The sequence below is a fragment of the Harpia harpyja genome, chromosome 6, assembly GCF_026419915.1.
Source record: "Harpia harpyja isolate bHarHar1 chromosome 6, bHarHar1 primary haplotype, whole genome shotgun sequence".
Lineage (NCBI taxonomy): Eukaryota > Metazoa > Chordata > Aves > Accipitriformes > Accipitridae > Harpia > Harpia harpyja.
Genome location: NC_068945.1, coordinates 53,639,797 through 53,662,308, shown reverse-complemented (window position 1 = coordinate 53,662,308; position 22,512 = coordinate 53,639,797). Strand labels below are relative to the sequence as shown.

At 43.1% G+C, this 22,512-nt stretch overlaps 1 protein-coding gene across 1 annotated transcript in view; it reads right to left on the bottom strand.

The window, feature by feature from the left end:
• The window catches only part of CELSR1 (cadherin EGF LAG seven-pass G-type receptor 1), a 178,337-nt gene that overhangs the window by 13,100 nt on the left and 142,725 nt on the right, over positions 1-22,512 (bottom strand). Inside the window, exons 19-25 of the mRNA XM_052790173.1 lie at positions 21,130-21,313; positions 17,770-17,913; positions 16,373-16,574; positions 15,867-16,034; positions 13,293-13,419; positions 12,677-12,877; positions 7,632-7,806 (exon numbers count right to left, since the gene is read on the bottom strand). Of these exons, the coding sequence (XP_052646133.1) occupies positions 7,632-7,806; positions 12,677-12,877; positions 13,293-13,419; positions 15,867-16,034; positions 16,373-16,574; positions 17,770-17,913; positions 21,130-21,313 (1,201 nt within the window). The remainder of the gene's footprint in view (positions 1-7,631; positions 7,807-12,676; positions 12,878-13,292; positions 13,420-15,866; positions 16,035-16,372; positions 16,575-17,769; positions 17,914-21,129; positions 21,314-22,512) is intronic.

Sequence of the window (22,512 nt, the reverse complement as noted above, 5' to 3'; positions counted from 1 at the left end):
GATAATGGCAAAATGTGTTCAACAGGACAGCCTGGGAAGTCAAAATCAAGGCAAATATTGAAATAAAACTTTTGTAAGTCAACCTTTATGTTGGTCACTCCATATCAAATTATACTACGAGTTTTGCGTATCAGAGCAAAGTTCAGCTGCATAGAAATGACAATAAATGCAAGTCCCATATTAATTCTGTTTCAGCACAGTTTTATAGTCATACTCACACAGTGTGATGAAGCCTTGAGGGTGAGTGACATGTTGAGGAATTTCAATAAGCCTATGCAGCAGAGTGACATGAATCATAACTGAGGAGATGCCTATACTACAAAAAAAAGTGCATTCTTAACTGCTGTGAGCTTGCTGTCACTAAAATAACACCAGAGACAAAGGAACCTGGGAACTCACGGGAGTTAACCACTTGAGGTCAGGTGGGATTCATTTTGAGATGCCATCCCAGGTACCTCACTTTGCTTTCAGCGCTGTTTGAAATGGAGTTTGCTAATGCCCCTAAGGCAATTGAGTTAAGAACACACCTTTTATTGTTTTATTTTTCAAAGCCTGGACAATTCCATGGGATTCTCTGAGTCCAACCTCCACCTGCTGATTTACAGTGCTGCCTGATTTGGTGACCTACACCTTGCCCATATGGTGACAGACTGGGATTGCTGCCTTTGACCTGCAAAATCATAGAATCACAGAATCATTTAGGTTGGAAAAGACCTTTAAGATCATTGAGTCCAACCATTAACCTAACACTGCCAAGTCCACCACTAAACCATGTCCCTAAGCACCAAGTCTACATGGCTTTTAAATACCTCCAGGGATGGTGACTCAACCACTTCCCTGGGCAGCCTGTTCCAATGCTTGACAACCCTTTCGGTGAAGAAATTTCTCCTAATATCCAGTCTAAACCTCCCCTGGCACAACCTGAGGCCATTTCCTCCTGTCCTATCACTTGTTACTTTGGAGAAGAGACCAACACCCACCTCACTACAACCCCCTTTCAGGTAGTTGTAGAGAGCGATAAGGTCTCCCCTCAGCCTCCTCTTTTCTAGACTGAACAACCCCAGATCCCTCAGCCGCTCCTCATAAGACTTGTGCTCCAGGCCCCTCACCAGCTTTGTTGCTCTTCTCTGGACACGCTCCAGCACCTCCATGTCTTTCCTGTAGTGAGGGGCCCAAAACTGGACACAATACTCGAGGTGCGGCCTCACCAGTGCCAAGTACAGGGGGACGGATGATCACTGCCCTGCTCCTGCTGGCCACACCATTTCTGATACAGGCCAGGATGCTGTTGGCCTTCTTGGCCACCTGGGCACACTGCTGGCTCATAATCAACCAGCTGTTGACCAGCACCCCCAGGCCCTTTTCTGCTGGGCAGCTTTCCAGCCACTCTTCCCCAAGCCTGTAGCGCTGCATGGGGTTGGTGTGACCCAAGTGCAGGACCCGGCACTTGGCCTTGTTCAACCTCATACAGTTGGCCTTGGCGCATCGACCCAGCCTGTCCCGATCCCTCTGTAGAGCCTTCCTACCCTCGAGCAGATCAACCCTCCCGCCCAGCTTGGTATCATCTGCAAACTTACTGAGGGTGCACTTGATCCCCTCGACCAGATCACTGATAAAGATATTAAGTAGAACTGGCCCCAATATTGAGCCCTGGGGAGCACCACTTGTGACCGGTCACCCACTGGATTTAACTCCATTCACCACAATTCTTTGGGCCCAGCCATCCCGCCAGTTTTTTACCCAGCAAAGAGTATGCCCATCCAAGCCATGAGCAGCCAGTTTCTCCAGGAGAATGCTATGGGAAACAGTGTCGAAGGCTTTACTAAAGCACAGCCTTTCCCTCATCCACTAAATGGGTCACCTTTTCACAGTCAAGCAGGACCTGCCTTTCATAAACCCATGCTGACTGGGCCTGATTGCCTGGTTGTCCTGTACGTGCCGCGTGATGGCACTCAAGATGATCTGCTCCATAATCTTCCCTGGCACCAAGGTCAGGCTGACAGGCCTGTAGTTCCCCAGATCCTCCTTCTGACCCTTCTTGTAGATGAGCATCACATTTGCTAACCTCCACTCAACTGGAACTTCCCTGGTTAGCCAGGACTGCTGATAAATGATGGAAAGTGGCTCGGTGAGCACTTCCGCCAGCTCCCTCAGTACCCTTGGGTGGATCCCATCTGGCCTCATAGACTTGTGTGTGTCTAAGTGGTGTAGCAGGTCACTAACCATTTCCCCTTGGATTATGGGGGCTTCATTCTGCTCCCCTTCCCTGTCTTCCAGCTCAGGGGTCTGGGTACCTGGAGAAAACTGATCTTACTATTAAAGACTGAGGCAAAGAAGGCATTAAGTACCTCAGCCTTTTCCTCATCCTTTGTCGTGATGTTTCCCCCCACATCCAATAAAGGATGGAGATTCTCCTTAGCTCTCCTTTTGTTGCCAATGTATTTATAGAAACATTTTTTATTGTCTTTTATGGCAGGAGCCAGATTAAGTTCTAGTTGGGCTTTGGCCCTTCTAATTTTCTCCCCATGTAACCTCAGGACATCCTTGTAGTCTTCCTGAGTTTCCTGCCCCTTCTTCCAAAGGTCATAAACTCTCCTTTTTTCTCCTGAGTTCCAGCCAAAGCCTTCTGTTCAGCCAGGCCAGTCTTCTTCCCTGCTGGCTCATCTTTTGGCACATGGGGACAGCCTGCTCCTGTGCTTTTAAGATTTCCTTCCTGAAGAATGTCCAGCCTTCCTGGACTCCTTTGTCCTTCAGGATGGCCTCCCAAGGGACTCTGTCAACCAGACTCCTAAACAGGCCTATAGAAGTCCAAGGTAGCAGTTCTGCTGACCCTCCTCCTTAGTTCTCCAAGAATCAAAAACTCTATCATTTCGTGATTGCTATGTCCAAGATGGCCTCCAACCACCACATCACCCACAAGTCCTTCTCTGTTCACAAACAACAGGTCCAGCTGGGCGCCTTCCCTAGTTGGCTCACTCACCGGTTGTGTCAGGAAGTATCTTCCACACACTCCAGGAACCACCTAGACTGTTTCCTCTCCGTCGTATTGTATTTCCAGCAGACATCTGGTCAGTTGAAGTCCCCCATGAGAACAAGGACTAGTGATCGTGAGACTTCTCCCAGATACTTACAGAATATTTCATCTGCCTCTTCACCCTGGTTGGGTGGTCTGTAACAGACTCACACCATTACATCTGCCTTGTTGCCCTTCCTCCTGATTCTTACCCATAAACACTCAACCCTATCGTCACCATCATTAAGCTCTAGACGATCAAAACACTCCCTAACATTCAGGGCTACCCCACCACCTCTCCTTCCTTGCCTATCCTTTCTGAAGAGTTTATAGCCATCCATTGCAGCGCTCCAGTTGTGTGAGTCATCCCACCATGTTTCTGTGATTGCAACTATATCATAGTTTTCCTGCTGCACAATGGCTTCCAGCTCCTCCTGTTTGTTGCCCACGCTGCATGTATTGGTGTAGATGCACTTCAGTTGGGCTATTCATCTTTTTGGGGGGAGAAGCCCTAATTCCTATGTGACTGTTCTCAGGCACTTCCATGGCTTCTAACACATCAATAACCCTTGTGTCTTTGCTGTCGCATGGCTCTCCATCCCCTGCCTCCACTGAGATGGCAGACTGACGGACCTCACTAGCACACCATCCCTCAAACATTGGTGTGCTGCCCCCAGGCTTACCTCTAGCGAGCCCAGTTTTATCCCTTTCCCCCTTTAAATCTAGTTTAAAGCTCTTTCAATGAGCCCTGCTAACTCCTGTGCAAAGATACTTTTCCCGCTTTGAGACAGGTGTACCCCACGTGCAGAGGTCTTCGTTCTTCAAGACACAGAAATTGATCCCTACTAGGCCTATGGCCAATGACATATGCTAAATGGCTGCTGCATGTTGTCTGGACATCGGGGGCACCCCTATTGCTTTGAGTGTATGCCCTGACTCAAGCAGGCGGCCAAGGTTGACGGCAGTGCTGTTCTCTGCAAGGAGAATTCATGTGCATTGATAAACGCCTCTTTTGAATTGAAGCCCATGTGCTTTGATGAAAAGACACTGAAAAAGGGAGAGGTAGCTGCATTTCACTCTTGCTGCTTAAAGCTGGCCCACAGCCAATATTCACATCTGGTACAGGCCTACGGTCTATGAAAATTAAACTGGCTATTTGGCAAAGCAGTGGATATTGGATCTGTTTACTCTGAAATGTGGAATGAGATAGGACTGGTCTCCCTCCTGCTCCCACTGGCCCTTCCACCACCCCCTTCAGCAGTTGCCATCCAGAAAGAATTAGCCATAAATGATTAAGGGACCATAAAGTATTTTATACAGATGTAATTCTATAGACACAGTGTGTTTCCCAGGACTTGACTTCCCCATTAGTGGGAGTTAAACTACAGTTTGACCAAACATCTGGCTCTAAGAGTAATTGGCAGACAGCAACATTTTTTCACTCTCAAAATCCTACCCTAAAGTTCGTTAAACAAATAGGGCAAATTGCACTCTTCAGGTACGTGGTTCAAATTTTACTGCAGTCAACAATATGTGAAATAACACTTTACCCAAAGGCAGAATTAAGCCAATGCAATGTAATATAGAGAATCGTTTTGGCACATCAATTAAATGCTGCAGCCTGGCTGTCCCGAGCAGACTGAGTATGCGGGCTGTGTGATAGCTCACTGACATTTGCAGGAACGGGGGCTGGTCCTATGGCCAAGCATCCTGTGGGGACCAGCACCCATCCCAGGAGTGTGCCAAGAGCATGCCGTGGGGAGGTGCTGCCAGAGGGGCATGTTTCGACCCTTCTGAGCTCCCGCGGGCTCAGCAGCTGCGTGTGACTCAGGCGACTGTGGGTCAGCCTCACCTCTCTCCTGACTCATCGCCTTGCTTAGTATTCACAGCAAATACCAGATTTGGAAAGTGCTATTTTCTGGGGGATATTGGTTTTAGGACTACGTAAGAACCTGTTTTAACATGAGCACTGCAGTCTCCATGGCAAAGCAGTTACTGGACACATATGCCAACTGGTTAGTGTGTTGCCATGAAGACACACAGAACTGGAGGGGTCTTGCTCGGTGCCAAATCCAGCCCTTTGCTCCTGAGGCAAGGAAGTCATAAAATCCCTCTCCTAGATGGATCAAACTACATTTTAAAATGAGCAAGCTTAAAGCAAGTTTAAAATGTTCTACTATCGCTCCCCATGGAGGAATATTCCAGATCCACACTCTTTTGATGGCTGTAAGCCTTCTCCCAACTTCCATCCTACTTTTATTCATGGCAATTTGCTTTTCTATGCTGCGATTAAATGTGGTTCTTCCCTGTTGGAGTGTTCCCTATGTAAATGTTTTACTAAGTTTCTCCCCTGCCTAAAGGTCAAAGTTTCCTTCTGCAAGTAGCCTGGTCCCATCACAGATGCCTTAGGACCACTATGTCCCAGCTTGAAATGAATGTCAGTTTGAGCATGGAAAATAGAAAAATAAATAAACAAAACAGAGTAAAGCCACTGCTACTGTAGGTTCATTTTTTTTTTTTCAGGATAGCTATGATAAAGATGAAATGGGCTAGATATTTATCTTTCAAATAAAACAAAACAGTCCTTTGGATGTCCAAGACTAAAATTCCTTCCCATATCTAGACTTTTCCACTATTAAGAAACATACACAATCCTTCTCTCATAAAGAATCAAAAAGAAATTGTGTTTAAGACGGATGTTAAGAAGTTGAAACCTTTTTACTGTTTAGATACTAGAAATTAAAATTTATAAAAGAAGCTTATTTAAAATATATACAGTAACAAAGTTATCCAGGGGCAAGAAATCCCACATTGTGCTATTTATGATGAAATCATTTTCTCTTCAGATGATTTCTAAACCTGAAAGAGCAAACTAAAGGCTTAGTTTTCTTTATCCTTTGTTTCAAAAAAATCCTCTGACTTGCTCAATAATAGGGACCTGACTTTTCATTTAAATGAACTGGAAATTCAGTAGATTCAGAGATTAAATTACAGGAGACAGCCTGGAACCATAACTTGTGGTTTTAAAAGTGTAAAATAGTTCTATATCACAGAGAACAATATCTAAGTAGCAAAATGTACAAATGGTGTACTTGTAATATTTAGATTGCATAATACTGCTGTTGAGAAGGTCTGAATTAATTTCAAATTCCAGAGAGAAACTAAACATGAAACAGAGAATCCGTCTGACAAAATTCTTCTAAAGAGTTATGTGTTCTGAAATGCAAATTGTTTATTGCTATTTAATGATAACACTTCATTTCTACCAGAAATGATGCTGCCAATTATCTGATCGCACTTAAACGTTCCTGAATATCCTGCAGTAGTTCTGTATGTACTGATAAAAATTATGCAGGTCTGAAATATTTTAGAAGTTCAAGGACAATTTCTATTTAAAATGCCAGGGATATGTCTAGAGTGGCAGACCCTTCTGGGCTCTGCCTTCCACTGTGTGCTGGATAAATTGATAGAAGTAGAAATTATTTATGCACAAGGTGATATGGAAAAAACTTACCAGCTCTCCAGAGAGAGAACTAACCTGTACTAACCTATGCTATATTTTGGTATTACACTTTCTTAAGTCACACAGAAAAAAAACCCCATATATTTTTAAGTCTAACTTGTTCAATAATATTTTTCCAAGTATATATGAGTGAGAGCTATTTGTTTGATCTGAGAGACATCTAAACCTCTGTCATTGCTGACAGTATGTTGTCATCTGTAAAAATAAAAGTAACTGGATAAAAGTTAACTGTCTGCCTATGATCTGATTTCCCATATGGCAACAGATATATGCTGAAATAGTTGAACCAAAAAACCCTGTTCCAACTGTTCTGCAAAGCGCACTTCCCGAGGAGCTGTCTGCCTGAATTAACGCAGCACCATGTGCTTAGGGTAGCACTGGAAATGTCTGATTGCAAAAATAGGCATGGTGAGGGCGGAGATGGATGTGCTCCTGTGGATCACCCTGGAACGGTTTAAAAGATTACTGCCTCCGGCTTTTCATTACTTTTCCTCTACTGGAAGTTATTGCCTTTGTATCTGAAATGAAGTAAAAGGCTGCTTGAGTATTCCTAGCTTGTTTTTATGCCAAGTAAAACAGAACTGCTGAAATCCCCTTCAGGGAGCATTTACTGCTGGTTGAGGGTAGGCAATGGGAACATCCAGTGAAGGGCAGTAAAGTCCTGTGGGCAGCATCGCTTCTGAAGCCACTGCAGCTACCTGCCCGAGAGACCATGTGTCCATATCCCGAGGTACCAGCACAGGGAAGGAAAATTTATGAAGGCAACCAGCGAAGTTGTTAAAATAAAAATACTGTTATTCCCTAGCAATGTTATCAAGTCCTGTTTTAATCTGGGTGCAATTGTGTTTATGTTATTGTAAACCTGTCTTATCACTTCAACAACTGGGGCAACAGACATTTGGTACACAGATCTGCCAAATTCAGGCTGACTTCTGCTAGACATGATTTGGTGTTGCCCTCATTCAGGAAAACACTGAAGTGACAGCAGAAGTTGAGTGCACCCATAGCTGTCTTGGATAGGATAACTTTCCTGAATCTGGCCAGTGAAGATGGCAGGGAAGGAAAACGAAGCTGTGTTGGGGTGGTTGAGGGTACCTGTTATGATGGCAGGAATGCCCCAGCCAACAACGTAGTAGAACCGCATGTGCCCGAAGTTGATGTTCCTCACTTCAGTCAGCATCCGGTAGATGTGGAGCTGCTCCACGAACATCCATGCAAAGGTGCTCATGTAGAAATAATGCAGGAGGATGGCAATCACGGTACACACAAACTGCAGAAGGGAAAGGGCAGGGAAATTAGAGTTGCTCTTCTGAATCACAGCCTGGTGAGTTACCGGCTCCCCTGTGAAGCTAAAGGCAAGTGTAATACAAAGATTTTGGCAGAACAAATATACTGCCATTAATTAAGTTTTTCAGAGTTTCAGAAAAGCTGTTAGTATTGTGAAAGTTTGTGGTTTGTTTTTTTTTTTTAAATTATGCGGCCCGTTCTGAGTCTGGTTCAGCTTTACCCTATCAACCCAACATGCAGTTTGGTCACTGCTCTTGCCCTCCACCTTCTGTGGCTAATTTCTCTGTGCATATTTGCTGCAAAGGTGAGGATTTTGGCTATTCTGACCACATTCCTTTTGCTCACAGGAGGGGCAGGGCTGGCAGAGCTCCTGGCTCTTTCTCCTGGTGCAGAGCAGGAGGTGGGGATGCTCCTATGGAGGCTGCAGACCCTCTGCCCTGCCTCGTGTATGAGTCTCACCTGCACAATGCCAATACATTGAATTCAGCCACAGTGTGTTTGACTGCATCAGCTACACCTGTCTCACTGCAAAGCTAACAAATTGCTCCAGGGAATGGCTACCCTCAGCCCTGCACTGACTCAGTGTCTCCAGTTTCCACATCAAGGGCCATGCTATGGGTTTTTCTGCTACTTCATTCTTTCCAGAGAGAGAGATACCTCTCTCCAAGGAAGTGTGCTATTTTGGTACAGTTTTGTTTTGTTTTAAAGTAGACCATGTGTTGTGCTTGATATTAGTAGATAAAAAAGAAACTCTCCTTGTGTTTGGCAGAGGTGGAGGGGAGGTGTGAGAAGATCTTAGGTCTTCAGTTTCAGACTAGTCCCTAAGAAAGTCCTTCTTGCTCCGAAAAACTTCACATCTGGAGACAGAAATCCATGAAGCTTCAGCCCAGGAAAAGTGAACGTGCTGAACATAAGCAACGGATGATCTGTAGACTTTAACCAAAGAAATCCAGTCTTTCTCTGAGGAATTTTCTTATCAGTTAAATGAAATGTCTGTCTCAAAAACAGGCAAAATTTGATGTGATCTTATGATCTAAGATCAGATCAGCAGACCATTTTGCCCCATGTGTCATACGTCTGAAAAGGTCTGTTCCATCTACAGCTCCTGGGACTCTTTTAAAAAAATAAAATAAAATTGAGAAGCAAAAGCATGGATGCATCCATGGGGTAAGGCAGTGGCCATCTCTTTTGTACTTGCAGTTCTGCCCTTCACTGATGAACCCTGTAGACCTTGCACATCTATATTTCAACAAGTCATGGAGGATGCCTGGCCATTACCACTGGATTAAAATGATGCAGCCAGAAGTAGGTCACCACCTACTCCCCAGATCAATCTTTTACCTAATGTTGAAATCAGAGTATTTGACTACAAAGCAGGAGAGTGGCTTCTAGGCTCTACCTGGCTTGAGCAGGGGTGTTAACCCCCTTCTTGTCCACTGCAGAAAATTGCCCTAACTGCCAGGCTGTAGGATACTCTGGGTCCAGAAATGCTCAGCTCTACCCTCCTCTTGAGGCTGTGCTACTTGCAGTCAGGCACAGAAGTCATGAGGACAAAAAGAAAGCAGGCTAGTGCTGGCTGGGTAGTTCACATCTTCGGCTAGGAACAAGGGGATCTGGAGCTTCCAGTCTCAGGTTTGGATTTGGTTTTTATCCTGTATCAGCAGCACAAAGTGGACCGCTCAGCTCTGCCAGGCTGAGAGCAGCAAAAATGAAGGACCTGCTGAAAACAAAGAGACTGGGTCCTTAGTGTGACTAGGAGTAACAGCTACAGTGGGCAAACTGGTAGCTGAAGTCATCTTTGTGACCAAATGGCCACCTTGAAACCTCTCACCTTCAGAGTTGCATTTCTGTAGTATCTGGTAACCAGGTTTCCCTCCCGACTTAACAGTTTGATGGGTGAAAACAGGAATGACCACAAGCATCTGACAACTGAATTGAAATCTCGCCATTAACCTTCTCCTTTCAGAAGCAAAGCAAAAGATTTTGCCAAGGATCTGTTGATAAGCTTGAATTAAGAGCACTTTGTGTAAGCATTCAATTTTTGTTTCAAAATGTTTTACATTGTGTTTTGGAACCATTTGTTCCCATGCAGCACTGACCCCGCTTTCAGAATTTGGCATGACTTTTTAGTGTTTTTTCATGGTATAATGCTCAGAAATGTAAGTTTCCCTGTTTAACTTTGCTGAGTGAAGGAATCATACAAAGACCGCCAACTTTCTGGATTCACTTACTGCATCAGCTTTATTATAACACCAAGTGTTATTGAAAATGTAGCTCACCAAATAAAAGACCTTTCTTCCCTCTATGTATGCAGGGCTTTTTTTGTTCCTACTCGCACATGCATATGAGTAGACTGCTGCCCTGAACATTACCTTTTTCAGGTAAGAAAAAAGAAAGAAAATAAATCACTTTCTATCAATAGTCCAGGGAAAGATTAAAACCTCACCCAGAAATGTGACTGTTAATTTACAGAAACCCATAAAAGGCAGGCTGGGTGCCAAGCAGCGCAGCATTATTTGTGCTCCAGCATTCTTTACCTCTTTATGTTCATCAGTGCATGACTCGTTAGACAACTCTCATTCCATACGGACAGATGAATAATTGTCTCAAGCAGACATGGCTTACAGCCCTCCTAACTTCTCAAATTGACTGGGTAGGCTGAAAGGAGAGGCTTTCTGGCGTATGAAATATATTCTGTAACTTAAATATCTTTGTAAGTAGGTTAAAGGTTTGGGGTGTTTCATTGAGTCCTGGTAACAGTACAGGACACGATCACACCATGAGCCCCAAAGCATGAAAATGAGAAGGATCAAAAGAGAACAAACTCACCAAGTACGACCATTAGTATTTGTCGTATTGCTGTAATGAACTGGTTTACTCCTCTTACAAGCCTTTGCTTGGTGCTTCGTGATACTATGAAAGGAATCTGGAAATGAGGAGCCATCATTTACTGCTTAATTTTGGGTAAGATTCTGCAGGGATGTGGGCTTGGCCCCCTGCTCCTCAGTATTCATGTTGGAGAACTGAAAGAGTATAGACTCCTTGCTAATGAAATGCAGTGAAGAATGAGTGGTGTGCTGAAGAAGGCACGGGAAAGGTCAAGTTACATGGAGTGCTGTGGATCAGTTGGCAAGGTGAGTTCATCTGAGCAAAGTTATTTTAATACGCAAACTTGTATATTATGAAACAAAGACAACATGGGTCACACATGACATGAGACCATATCCCAGATGGCAGGTCACATCTCACCATAGCAGCAGATAAGGAACCGGAGTTCCTGATCAGGGGAATATCTGAATATTGGACTGGAAGTGACACTACCAGCTGGAAAGTTTTATCCAGTTTAGCATTCACAGTTTTTCAAAAGGTAAAGTGGGGGAAGAAAACCCAGAAAAATGGCAACAGAGTAACCTGAATCTTAGAAATTGAAGTATTTAAGCAGCTTAATTTTATTTAGTTTTCCAAAAGAAATACTATTGAACAGAGGCTTCCTGGGAAGATTATTTTTATAAGAGAGGTCTCTCAAATTTCCTAGGAAAAGGTCTTGACAGCACTCAGTTACTGGAAGCTGAAATTAGACAAGGTCAGATACTTTCTAAAATGTATGTTATGGCTAAATGGATATCAGAACCCAGTGTGACACTTTCGGCTTAAGTTATATAGCAAGTGAGGCTGTGTGGTTAGACACCATGGTGTAATTACCATAACGGCAATGATACTCATTGAATGTAGGCATATTCTCCCACTTCTGCTGCTTGGACAATGTGGAATCAGCATGGTTCTTTTTTTTTTTTTTTTTTTTTGGTGTGTTTTCATCTCAAGATTTTACTTCCCTCTCAAAATTTAGATTGAAACATGTACAGTACTGGATTTCTAGATGATAAATTTTCTTCAGAGTCTTCAGATAATCTCTACGCTAACATTTTGAATATTTTTTGTATCTGTTAAGGACATACTTTTTACTGCATGTCATCCCCCATCTGCCTAGTGCCTGTTTGGTGCAGGCGACTGTGAAGCTTGGCAATGCTGGAACCCTTGCCTGCTTGTCTCCTACCTGTCTGCATGGCAGTCATGACTTTTGAGATGGGTACTACTGAGACTCTGCAGCAATACTACATACAATGCTACATAGTTAAGATAGCAATGAGGTCCTAGGTACAGAACATACACACTTCATGTGTGGCGTATATCTCATATTCAGTCCATTCATAGCTTGGGATTCTTGACATGCACAATGCTCGAGGTGCCTGCACTAAGCTTTGGCAACAGATATGATGGGCTGAAGCCAACAATCACTGTGCCTGGAAGGCACAAAGCAAAGTGACAGGTTTCCTACTGATTCTTGGATGTAGCAAGCTGTCCCATGCCTGGCAAGTGGCTTCTCCAGAATGGCCATGGTGGGTGTGCAACATGCATATTAGCACCTGCACAGCAACACATAGTTGACAACCTACCAGTCAGCACCAGGAGCCATTTGGGCTTGTGAGGTACCTGCTGCAGGAGAAACTGGAGAGCCTTCTACTGAACAGACAAAGCAAGACAGAAAACATACTGATGGAAAGGAAGGAAGAAATCAGTATTCAGGGTTCAGTTCCTGGGACAAGCCTTTAACAGGGCTGCTGTCATATATTCTCTGAAAATAAGATATAGTCCTATCTCCTGGCATTGCTATTAATCACATAAAACACACAAGAATATATCAAAAGTCTGATGTTTTTCAAATGACTGTTGAGGCCAAGCAGAAGTAAAGAAGAAAAGAAAGTGAAACAGATGGGAGCAGGTAGAAGTTGCAATATAAACCCCCTGATTTAAAGCTTTACAACAACTCTAGCAAGAAGCAGAGTAACTCTTACCGGGTTTTCAGTCTGGTTGATTCCAATAAGAAAGACAAGCTCAGAGAAGAAAAGGGCAGCCACCAGGTTTTTGTGGATACTGTGCAAATTGGAACGTAGTGTGCGGATCAGGACCAGCAGTATGAAGGTGATCAGCAAAGCCACCAGCGAGATGGATACGGTTGTGTAAGTGACGATCTTCAGAGGAAGCACCTCCCCATTCTGTAGAAAGACAGACTAACAGGACCTCTGGGAGTTTTTCCTTCCTTTCCCTCCGATCAAATCTACTACTCGCAATGTCAGTGTTTTCATTACTACTGAGTTAATATACAGATTTGCTTTAGGACCAACAGGAGTGGACAATGCCACCTCTTAAGTCACTCAACATGTTGAGTGTGTAGGGGCAGCACCCAGAGGGTGCACTAAGCAGGTAAGAAGCTCCTTTCAGCAGACCCAATGGTGAGTGCTGTCAGTCACAGGGCAATGCACTCCTGAAACACTGCAACATGGGATTGATCCACTGACGATGCTCTGAGTCATGCTCAAAGCTCAAGCTCAAGCTCTGAATCAAAGCTTTTGAAAACCAAAGCCCTCGAAAACAAAAGCCCTCAAAAATCATGAGCCTGACATCACCCACCTCTCGTTTCGAAATGTCCATCAGGACGGCAAAGCTGGTTATATGGTTGCACTGGCAAGCGATATGGCTCTGGTTTCTGGAAAACAGCTCACATCCTCTGGAGGACCAGGCACCTGTCCCACCAATCCTGCAGGGAAAAAAGGCATTTCTGAGAGCCGTCCTTTGATCTCGCCTCACCTCCCACTGCTATTGCTCTCCAGGGCAGCTCTTGCTCCGCAACCAGAGAGGACTGTAAGTACCAAGACAGAAATATTTATAGCTGTCACCTGCCTGAAAGAGTATCATCAACTTAAAAAGCCTACAGTTGAAGTAGTTTCTGATATGACAGCTGGCTGTGCTGGCCAGATTTGGTGGTTTTATAACAATCTGTTTTGAGTTTAAAAAAAAAAAACTTTGCTTTTGGGTCAGTGACCACACAAGCAATATGGGGAAGCAATTGCACAGAGCAAACTGGCTGTAACAAAGGTAAAAAATACCAAAACCACAGAGAGATACATGTTTTTGAGCCATCTGTATTTCCCTAGATCTAGACACTGCTTGTAGAGCTCTTATGTGAAATATGTTTCAGCAATAATATGATTTCGTTATAGTGTTCCTCTGAAAAGTACACAAGAAAAGGTTAAAACCAGTAAATATTTCATATCAGGAGATCTCTCGTATTAACATTGGGGAAGAACTGCTCGCTTAAAAATTCTTCCCTGTGCAGCCTTGGTTAACTCCAGTGACTTCAGAAATTATTTCGTATCAATATTAATTATTCTATTCTGAAGTTAACGAGTAACAAAAATAGTCTTGTAGTTACTGAAAGAGTTTTTAATTAGCTATGACAGGACATCCTTTTTCATTCAGCAATAAAATATTAATTAAAAAGTTTTAATATAACTTTCTCTTGAAAAGTACTCACTTTTTAAAAACGCTTTCACTACATGCAGTTTAAGAGCTGCTTTTCAACTGTGGCTGTAGGAAGACGTAACACAGACAACAATGCCATTGAAGTTGCCAGCAAATAGCTAATAGATGAATCACTTTAGAACTAATGAGTTATTCAAGCCCATACAATGTTTAAAAATTTATGAAAAAGGACTTGCCATTCCCTCATAATTGGCAGAATCATCTGTACATACAAGCAAGTACACTACTTTACATGCAGGCAAATGGAGTACTTTATTATTGCGAACATAACAGATTTCTGTTGCTTCTTCGATCCTTTCAATGATATAATCTCCTGAAGCTTTTGACTAGGAGGCAAACATCTCCTAGGTTAGTTTGCTCTTTTATTTCCAGCACAGGATATTGCCTTTTAATGGATTTTTCCATAGGTTTACTAGAGTTTTTGGGTTATTAGGAAACAAGTAACAGCTATTCCTCATACCCTGGGCAGACAATATCCTCTCACTATATACCTGGTTTTATGGTTGAAAATTGCATTATATATGTGATAGTTACCATATTGTGAAATCATAACATGCAGAGCATGTAGTTACCTCTCAACATATTTTCTTTTGTTTTATCCACACTCTTGAAATATCTCTAACAGGACTGTGCTGTTTCCACAGTGCCATAAACCCAACAAAACACTTACAAGCATATACAGTTCTTAACATTTTTCACATTTTCAAGAAAAATATGTCTGTATCTTTAACTTTACTGAATACAAAAGACCCAAATGAACCATTTTCAGAATATTTCATCTTTTCCCTCACACTTCCCTCCTAGAGAGTCAAATACTCTCTCCTTATGTTCTGCTTAGGTATTACGATTGCTTCCTATCAACTGGAAAAGGTCTAAGGTCCCAGAGAAAGTATTTCCTCTCCCACCAATTTTTCACTAGAATAAATGAAAGCAAATCCACAATAGTTGATGGAATGAAAGGTAAGTTACTTCTTATCAGTGCAACTGTCTTTGGGTTGACTTTTGATTTAAAAATTTGAGATTAAAAATTTTATAATCTTTACTCATATAGTTTTATCTGCAAAACCTCAGACCTCCTTTATACCAACATGAAGACTTGGTTTTGTAATTTTTTTACACTGGCCCTGGCATCAAGGGTGGGTGCCTGCTTGCCATGGACTCTGTCCATAGTCACTGCAGTGTAACAGGAGAAGATTCAGTCCATGTAAGAACTGAATCATCTCCTGGAGATGCTGTCCTAAAAAGAGGGCATGGGGCAATGAGAGTCCTGACTTAGGGACCTCAGACGAGTCGTGAATTCAGGCACTGGCATCAGACTATGCCTGTCCAGATACACATCTGTGGGCAAAAATCAGAAGCAAATACAAGGAGATTGTGGGATTTATTATTGCTGGGTGAAATTGAACCCCGCAGAAAGACATGATGGCACTGTGTTTGTTAAAAACCACATGGCTAATCCTTTGTTTGAGGAGTTATGATGATTATTTTCATTTTTCTCAGGTTGGTGGGAAATGACTACATGGCTCTATTCCACCAGAAATCAGTTGCCAGTTGAATAAACTGAGCAAAAAGGGTTTTCCTCCAGAATTATCTTCCTGGGCAAAACTTCTCTGCTACTGAGACAGTTGCCATGCACAGCCCTAAAGCAAGCAGGAGACATACATGATGGAATGATTCCAGAAGACACAGACAGGCTTCGTTCTCTCCTCTGTTTCCAGCATGGCGTACTCCACTATGATGGGCTTTTCCACCAAGTTGGGAGGAAGCTCCCCGTCACTGTGAATGGCTGTGCTCACTACAGGTGTGTTAATAATAGGGCGATTTGGCAATCTGCAGAAGGAGAAAAATTGCACAGCGATTTGAACATTAAAATGCAAAGCACTGATTTGGTAGGTTCTGAAAATAAAAGATTCCCAGTCACTTCCACTCAGAAAGCGATGTAGGTAGTAGAATCTGCCTTCCACACAGCTGTGTTTCCAAAAGCTTCTGGCACTACTGACATGGTTATTCTCCCACAGTGTGCCAGAGAAGGACAAGAGACAGTACTGTGGTGACAACTGCAGCACAGATGACATTTGGTCAGTATAAAAGCAGCTCTGTCTCCCCTGCATACTCAGAGCAAGTGGAAGAAGGGATCTGCACAATTCACAAACAGATTTGAAGTTTACCTCAAGCTCCTTCGGTCAGGATCATAGTTTTCCGGCAGGAGGTGTCCCAGGGATCGGTATATAATGACCATGGCAACAGTATGATGTGTTGAGTCATCTGGGTGTCGCTTCCTTCTCTTTGCAAAAGCACTCTCAGGGCTTAGTGCATCACTGTTCACTTTAGAGGATAATTTTTGATTTGAAGGCTTCATTGTAGGCACTGCTATTGAATTAACAAAAATATTAAATTATTTCCACACAACTTTGGAGCTACCATTTAAATTGTGAATTTTGCTTTGCAAAGATTCAGAAATATTACTGTTGGTTTAACTCTAGGCTTATAACACTAATGTTATATTTGATATTTTCAGTAAAATTTTAGCATATTTCATATTTATACAGCCTATAATCAAATAACCATTGAACCATGAATAACCATTAGTCTAGCTAGAAAATAAGCCATTTCTAAGCTAGAAGATCCATAAGTATATAAATACTCTGTGCATGATTTAGGGAGAACATTAAAACAATATGTATGCTATTAAATTGCATGTGCCTTTGTATATGGCAAAGCTAGTGTTATGAATACACCAACTGGTCACACGGGATTTCTCCCTGCTAATTGTGTCATATACTGAGCTTTCAATTTTGGCAGTATCTCTTAAAATTCACGTTCCCTTTTTTCTTACAGAAAAGATACAAATCATACAAGCATGTGCCCTGTCTCTGAGGAAAAAGTCATAAAGTTGTATTAGCTTATTAATTACTATGTGTTATTTTCACAAGTGTTACTACTTCCCCATTCGGAGGATATTCAGCCATGATATGTGTATAATTATTGCACTTTGGGTTACCCTCTCTCTCTTCCCTTGCCCACGGTAACTTCTGGTTCCTCTCAGCAATCTCTTCAGAGACACTGGGAAGCAAGTATTTCCCCAAGTATTCTCCCTCATCACCCATGTCCCTGTGCAGCTCAAGACTTTTTATTTACTGTCTAGTTCTGATAACACAGCTCTGCTCCCAGATTTGGATTCTCCATCTCTCACACCGCCTCCCTCCATCTCTGCAGGGACCAGGGGAATGTGGCTGCAGGGCTGCAGGCTCCAGGCAGCCGCCCCATCCTATGCTGGTGGGAACAGAGGCAGAGCATTTCTCTCGCATTGATGGGGCGGTTCGAGGGGCCTCGAGCGAGACCTGACAGGCAGGTACAGCCAGTTACGCAGCCCCCCATGCTCCTGTCACTGCCGGCAGGCAAAATGCCTCAGAAGTATGCACAGCTGCTCCATCCCTAAATAATGTTCGCTTGTGTAGATGGTCGCCCCGCTCTCACCCTAGTACCACTCCGCTTCGCGAGGATTAATCATGCTCCTTGGGAGCCAGTCAAAATTGCCCTCCGAACGGCAGCAGAAGGGTTTTACCTTTCCTGTCTGAAGGTCTGAACAAAGTATCGGGGAAGACAACAGATGACTCCAGATCTTTTGGATAATCTTCTTTAATCTCATGAAATCGTGGTATTCTAGCTCCCGTGAAATTAGACTTGTCAAAGATGTCAACAGCAATAACTGGGGGAAAAAAAGTTTCCCATAAAATTAACTTCAATGCTTTCAAATATGATATTGTGACAAAAGGAAACATGATGGAAAGGTTAAAATATCTGCACGATGCAGAGAAGACTTTTAAACCCCAAAAGACAAAGTCAAATTTAATTTCTCTCAATCAATACCTTAAATGACAACTAAAAGCTCACGTGTCAGCATTATGTTACATTTATCAAATTATAAATTTATTTTGCAGTGGAAAGGGATTCACAAGACAGTATCTCATACTACAAAAACACTGCTGCAAACATTGGAAATATAGAAGTGGCATGTTCCAATTTCAGACTTGCTTCTTGTTGGGAAGGCTAAATCTGCTGCTTCCTAAATATAGTTCTTCTACATCTGTTAAATTGCAAAGTCAGCTAAGCAAAGAAAATAACCTGGATTTTACCTGGGACTACTCCTTAGTCCTCCAGTTCTCCTTCCTCTACACTAGCAGTTTCTCTCTGGCTCACCTCATCAGCTCTGCCTGTTGTTTAACTGCCAAAATATTTAAAAGCAGCTGAGTTGGCTTGAACTTTCCCATTTAAGAGAAGTCATTGAGTGCCAATTTAGAAGTTCTAATAAAAGTGAGAAGCTGGAAGTCCTGGGGGTAACCCTACACCAAAAGCTGTGATCCACTGCAAGTTTCTATATGAAGAAATATCCAAGTTAAGATCTGCAAATTCCCATTCCTTTCCTAGTCTCTAAATAACTCCCAGATGAGCCATTAGGAAACTCTGTTAACACCATGTTCACCTGGAAAAACTGTTCAAAAGAAAACAGACCCCTTTCAGGCCAGAGTTGCCTCATCCTTCCCAAGCTCATGCCTCTTTACTCAGGAAGAACTGGTTGAAAAAAAACAGGATTTACAACCTGCAAGAAATTCTGGATTTGTTTTCATCTCAGTTCGGTTAAAATACTGAGCAGACTTTTTTTCTGAGTGTGAAGATAGAAGTATTTTGATTCTGATAGTCCTGAATCAAAAGGAAATATTTCATTTTGGTTTATTAAACAGAAATCAAAGTATTTCAGTTTGGCTTAGTTCAACAATAATCCTTCCCCGCTGGAGTTGATGCAGGACTTTATAACTTTGTAGCTTGATTGTCTCATGCCTTTGCTTTTTATGCCCGTGTGACTGTGGACAGGAAGCACTCTCAGGGCAAGGTTTGTAGGCAAGGGGAAATTCACTTCTTACACCAATGGGTGTAGTTGGGAAAATAAGATTTTTGGCACATGAGCCCTTCTTCAGGTCTGAAATTAAAGCTGAAGCTTGAAAAGGTAAATACAAGTTCAGGCTGATCACAATTTAGACCACCTCTGAAAGAAAAAACAGACAGCACGCTGCTTGGGAATGACCTCTGAAGGTCACCCAACTCAGTCTCACCTCCCACTCAGAGCAGGACTATCACCAACATCAGATCAGCTCAGACTGTTGGTATCTGGGGGAAAATGAAATAGAGAGGGCAGGGAAGAAAAGGGGGAAAGATGCCCACTAGGCTGTGGTTGCTGTGCCTCACTTGCACGTGTACCGCGGGGACACTGTGAAGTACATCACAGTCCTGCAAGTGCAGGAGCTGCTATTTGTAGCTCAGAGGAGGCATTTACTATGACAGGTGCGGAAGGTGTCTTGGTACGTCTGATGTTTCCTTCTCGGTTTAGACACAGACCCAGTCACAAGTGGTGCTCCCCAGGGCTCAATATTGGGGCCAGTTCTGTTTAATATCTTTATCAGTGATCTGGTTGAGGGGATCAAGTGCACCCTCAGTAAGTTTGCAGATGACACCAAGCTGGGTGGGAGGGTTGATCTGCTCGAGGGTAGGAAGGCTCTACAGAGGGATCGGGACAGGCTGGGTCGATGGGCCGAGGCCAGTTGCATGAGGTTGAACAAGGCCAAGTGCCGGGTCCTGCACTTGGGTCACACCAACCCCATGCAGCGCTACAGGCTTGGGGAAGAGTGGCTGGGAAGCTGCCCAGCGGAAAAGGGCCTGGGGGTGCTGGTCAACAGCTGGCTGAAGATGAGCCGGCAATGTGCCCAGGTGGCCAAGAAGGCCAATAGCATCGTGGCCTGCATCAGCAATAGTGTGGCCAGCAGGACTAGGGAAGTGGTTGTCCCCCTGTACTCGGCACTGGTGAGGCTGCACCTCGAACACTGTGTCCAGTTTTGGGCCCCTCACTACAGGAAAGACATGGAGGTGCTGGAGCGTGTCCAGAGAAGGGCAACAAAGCTGGTGAAGGGTCTGGAGCACAAGTCTTATGAAGAGTGGCTGAGGGAACAGGGGTTGTTTAGCCTGGAGAAAAGGAGGCTGAGGGGAGACCTTATCGCTCTCTGCAACTACCTGAAAGGAGGTTGTAGCGATGTGAGTGTTGGTCTCTTTTCCCAAGTAACAAGCGATAGGACAAGAGGAAATGGCCTCAAGTTCTGCCAGGGCAGGTTTAGATTGGATATTAGGAAAAATTTCTTCACCGAAAGGGTTGTCAAGCATTGGTACAGGCTGCCCAGGGAAGTGGTTGAGTCACCATCCCCGGAAGTACTTAAAAGCCATGTAGACTTGGTGCTTAGGGACATGGTTTAGTGGTGGACTTGGCAGTGTTAGGTTAATGGTTGGACTCAATGATCTTAAAGGTCTTTTACAACCTAAATGATTCTATGATTCTAAGGATATTTTGGACCCCAAGGATTTTGCTCTGATGATGGGTTTTTGCAAGGCTGGGAGGGCGATTGAAGGCTTGGGCGGGTGATTCTGAAAAAATACTGAAAATTCTGAAAATCAGAGGTATACGATCAATAGCAGGGTTTCTTTTGTACTGCCGTAATTCTTCAAGTGGTGGTGGTGTGATTCTTTCTAAAATGGGATCTACTATGTTCAACTGTACTAGGTGGTCTCAAAATGCATTACCTTTACTTGCAAACTTTGTCCTTCCAACCATCTGTACACTACTGTGGCTCAACAAAATGCCACATGGAGCAGTGGCATGGTCCAGAGGGAAAACAGATCAGACATCTCCCAGGAGGCCCCCATGGCAACGGAGAGATATGGATCAAGGCTCAATTGACTTGAAATGAATGAACTGATCAGATTAGAAAATCCAAGTATGCTGTTCCTCAGTGGGTACTACTAAAACAAATAGCTAGAACCTTTATCCAGCATATTTTTAAAGCTCTAATACAAAATGGCAGTTTTCAGCCCAGATACTCACTCATGTTAGTGGCAACAATGACAAAAGGTCTCATGTAGGTTTTCTTCATGTTCTGGGCCACATTGTTGAAATATTCCTCATAGTGCCTGAGCAGATGAGCAGTGCCACCCTCCGTTCGCTGAATTTGCTCCCAGTGCTCCTTATTGCTGGGGTCCAGTAGAGCACTACCCACTTTGATAATATTCTGAGAAACAAAGTACAAGCCTAAATTATGAAGCAAACAAAGCGCTGGGTTTCAAGTGAGGAATATTGAAAATGATTGGCATTACTGCCTCAGGTGAGCGTATAATGAAATATGTTAATGCAGGCATGTTCTACTGCAGCCGTATGAAAATATGCACACCAGTTACTCACCCTGAGGTTTTTTTGTTACATAAAGCAAATCCCTCCAAACTTTTTATGAGCAAAGTAAGCCAAAATTGAAGGCTGCAAGAGAACTGCCTACTTTCTTTCCCCTTTATGACAGGAACCTAGCAAGAAAAAACAGAAGGAAAACCTAACCATGTTTTCTTCGTCTTGGAGAGATGAGAGACAAGAAAAGCAAAGCGCTTGGTACCTACACTGAAGATCTCCCCCAGAGAAATCACAGTAATGTGATATGTTAAAAATCAAAAGAAAGCCATAGATAGCAATATTGCTTTCTCTTTTATTTTGATTTTTTTTTAACTTTGTTGATTCCTGGATAACTAGGACAAATTACATGGTGAACAATGACAAAAGTGAGTATTAACTTGCATTTACAAACTTGAAAATACATAGGAAAACTTAAATCGTGTTGTTCTCCCCCCATTTTTATGTTGCTTACAAATGGTGTTAAAAAGGAAGTTCTGGCGGAGGACCTGGCCCTTCTGCCCTTTCTTACAAGAATGTGCAAAGGGACCCTCAGGCTGAATGGAAGAAGACCCCAAAAGAGAGTGTTAAATGGCTTAAATGGGAAAGGTGCTAAGAAGTTTTTAATTTTGGTGTACATATGAACTACATTGTTGTGTCAAAACATAATTCCTAAGTAAGGTAAAATTTGCATAAATGATGGTAGGAATTAATCACCTCAAGCTCTGAAATAGCCAAGGCAAATATTTAGGCTTCATTTAGAAGCAGATGGGGAAGATGGTATATTCTCTAAGTATTGTCTGAAGTTGCAAGCATGTATTTGAGATGAAAGAGGCTGCCAGTATGACTACCTTTATCTAGGGTGAGAAGAACTACATGGTTCTCCAGGAACGCAGGAGACACATGCTGTACTTGGTACCAGGCCTCCTTGGTGTTTGTGAATGTTATTTATGTTGTTTTATTACCTATTTTTCAGGCTTCTACCTGAGACTATAAAAAGAAATAAATTCCTTCTGTCCTTGTGCTCCCTCAGCCTAGGATGTTACCTCCTTT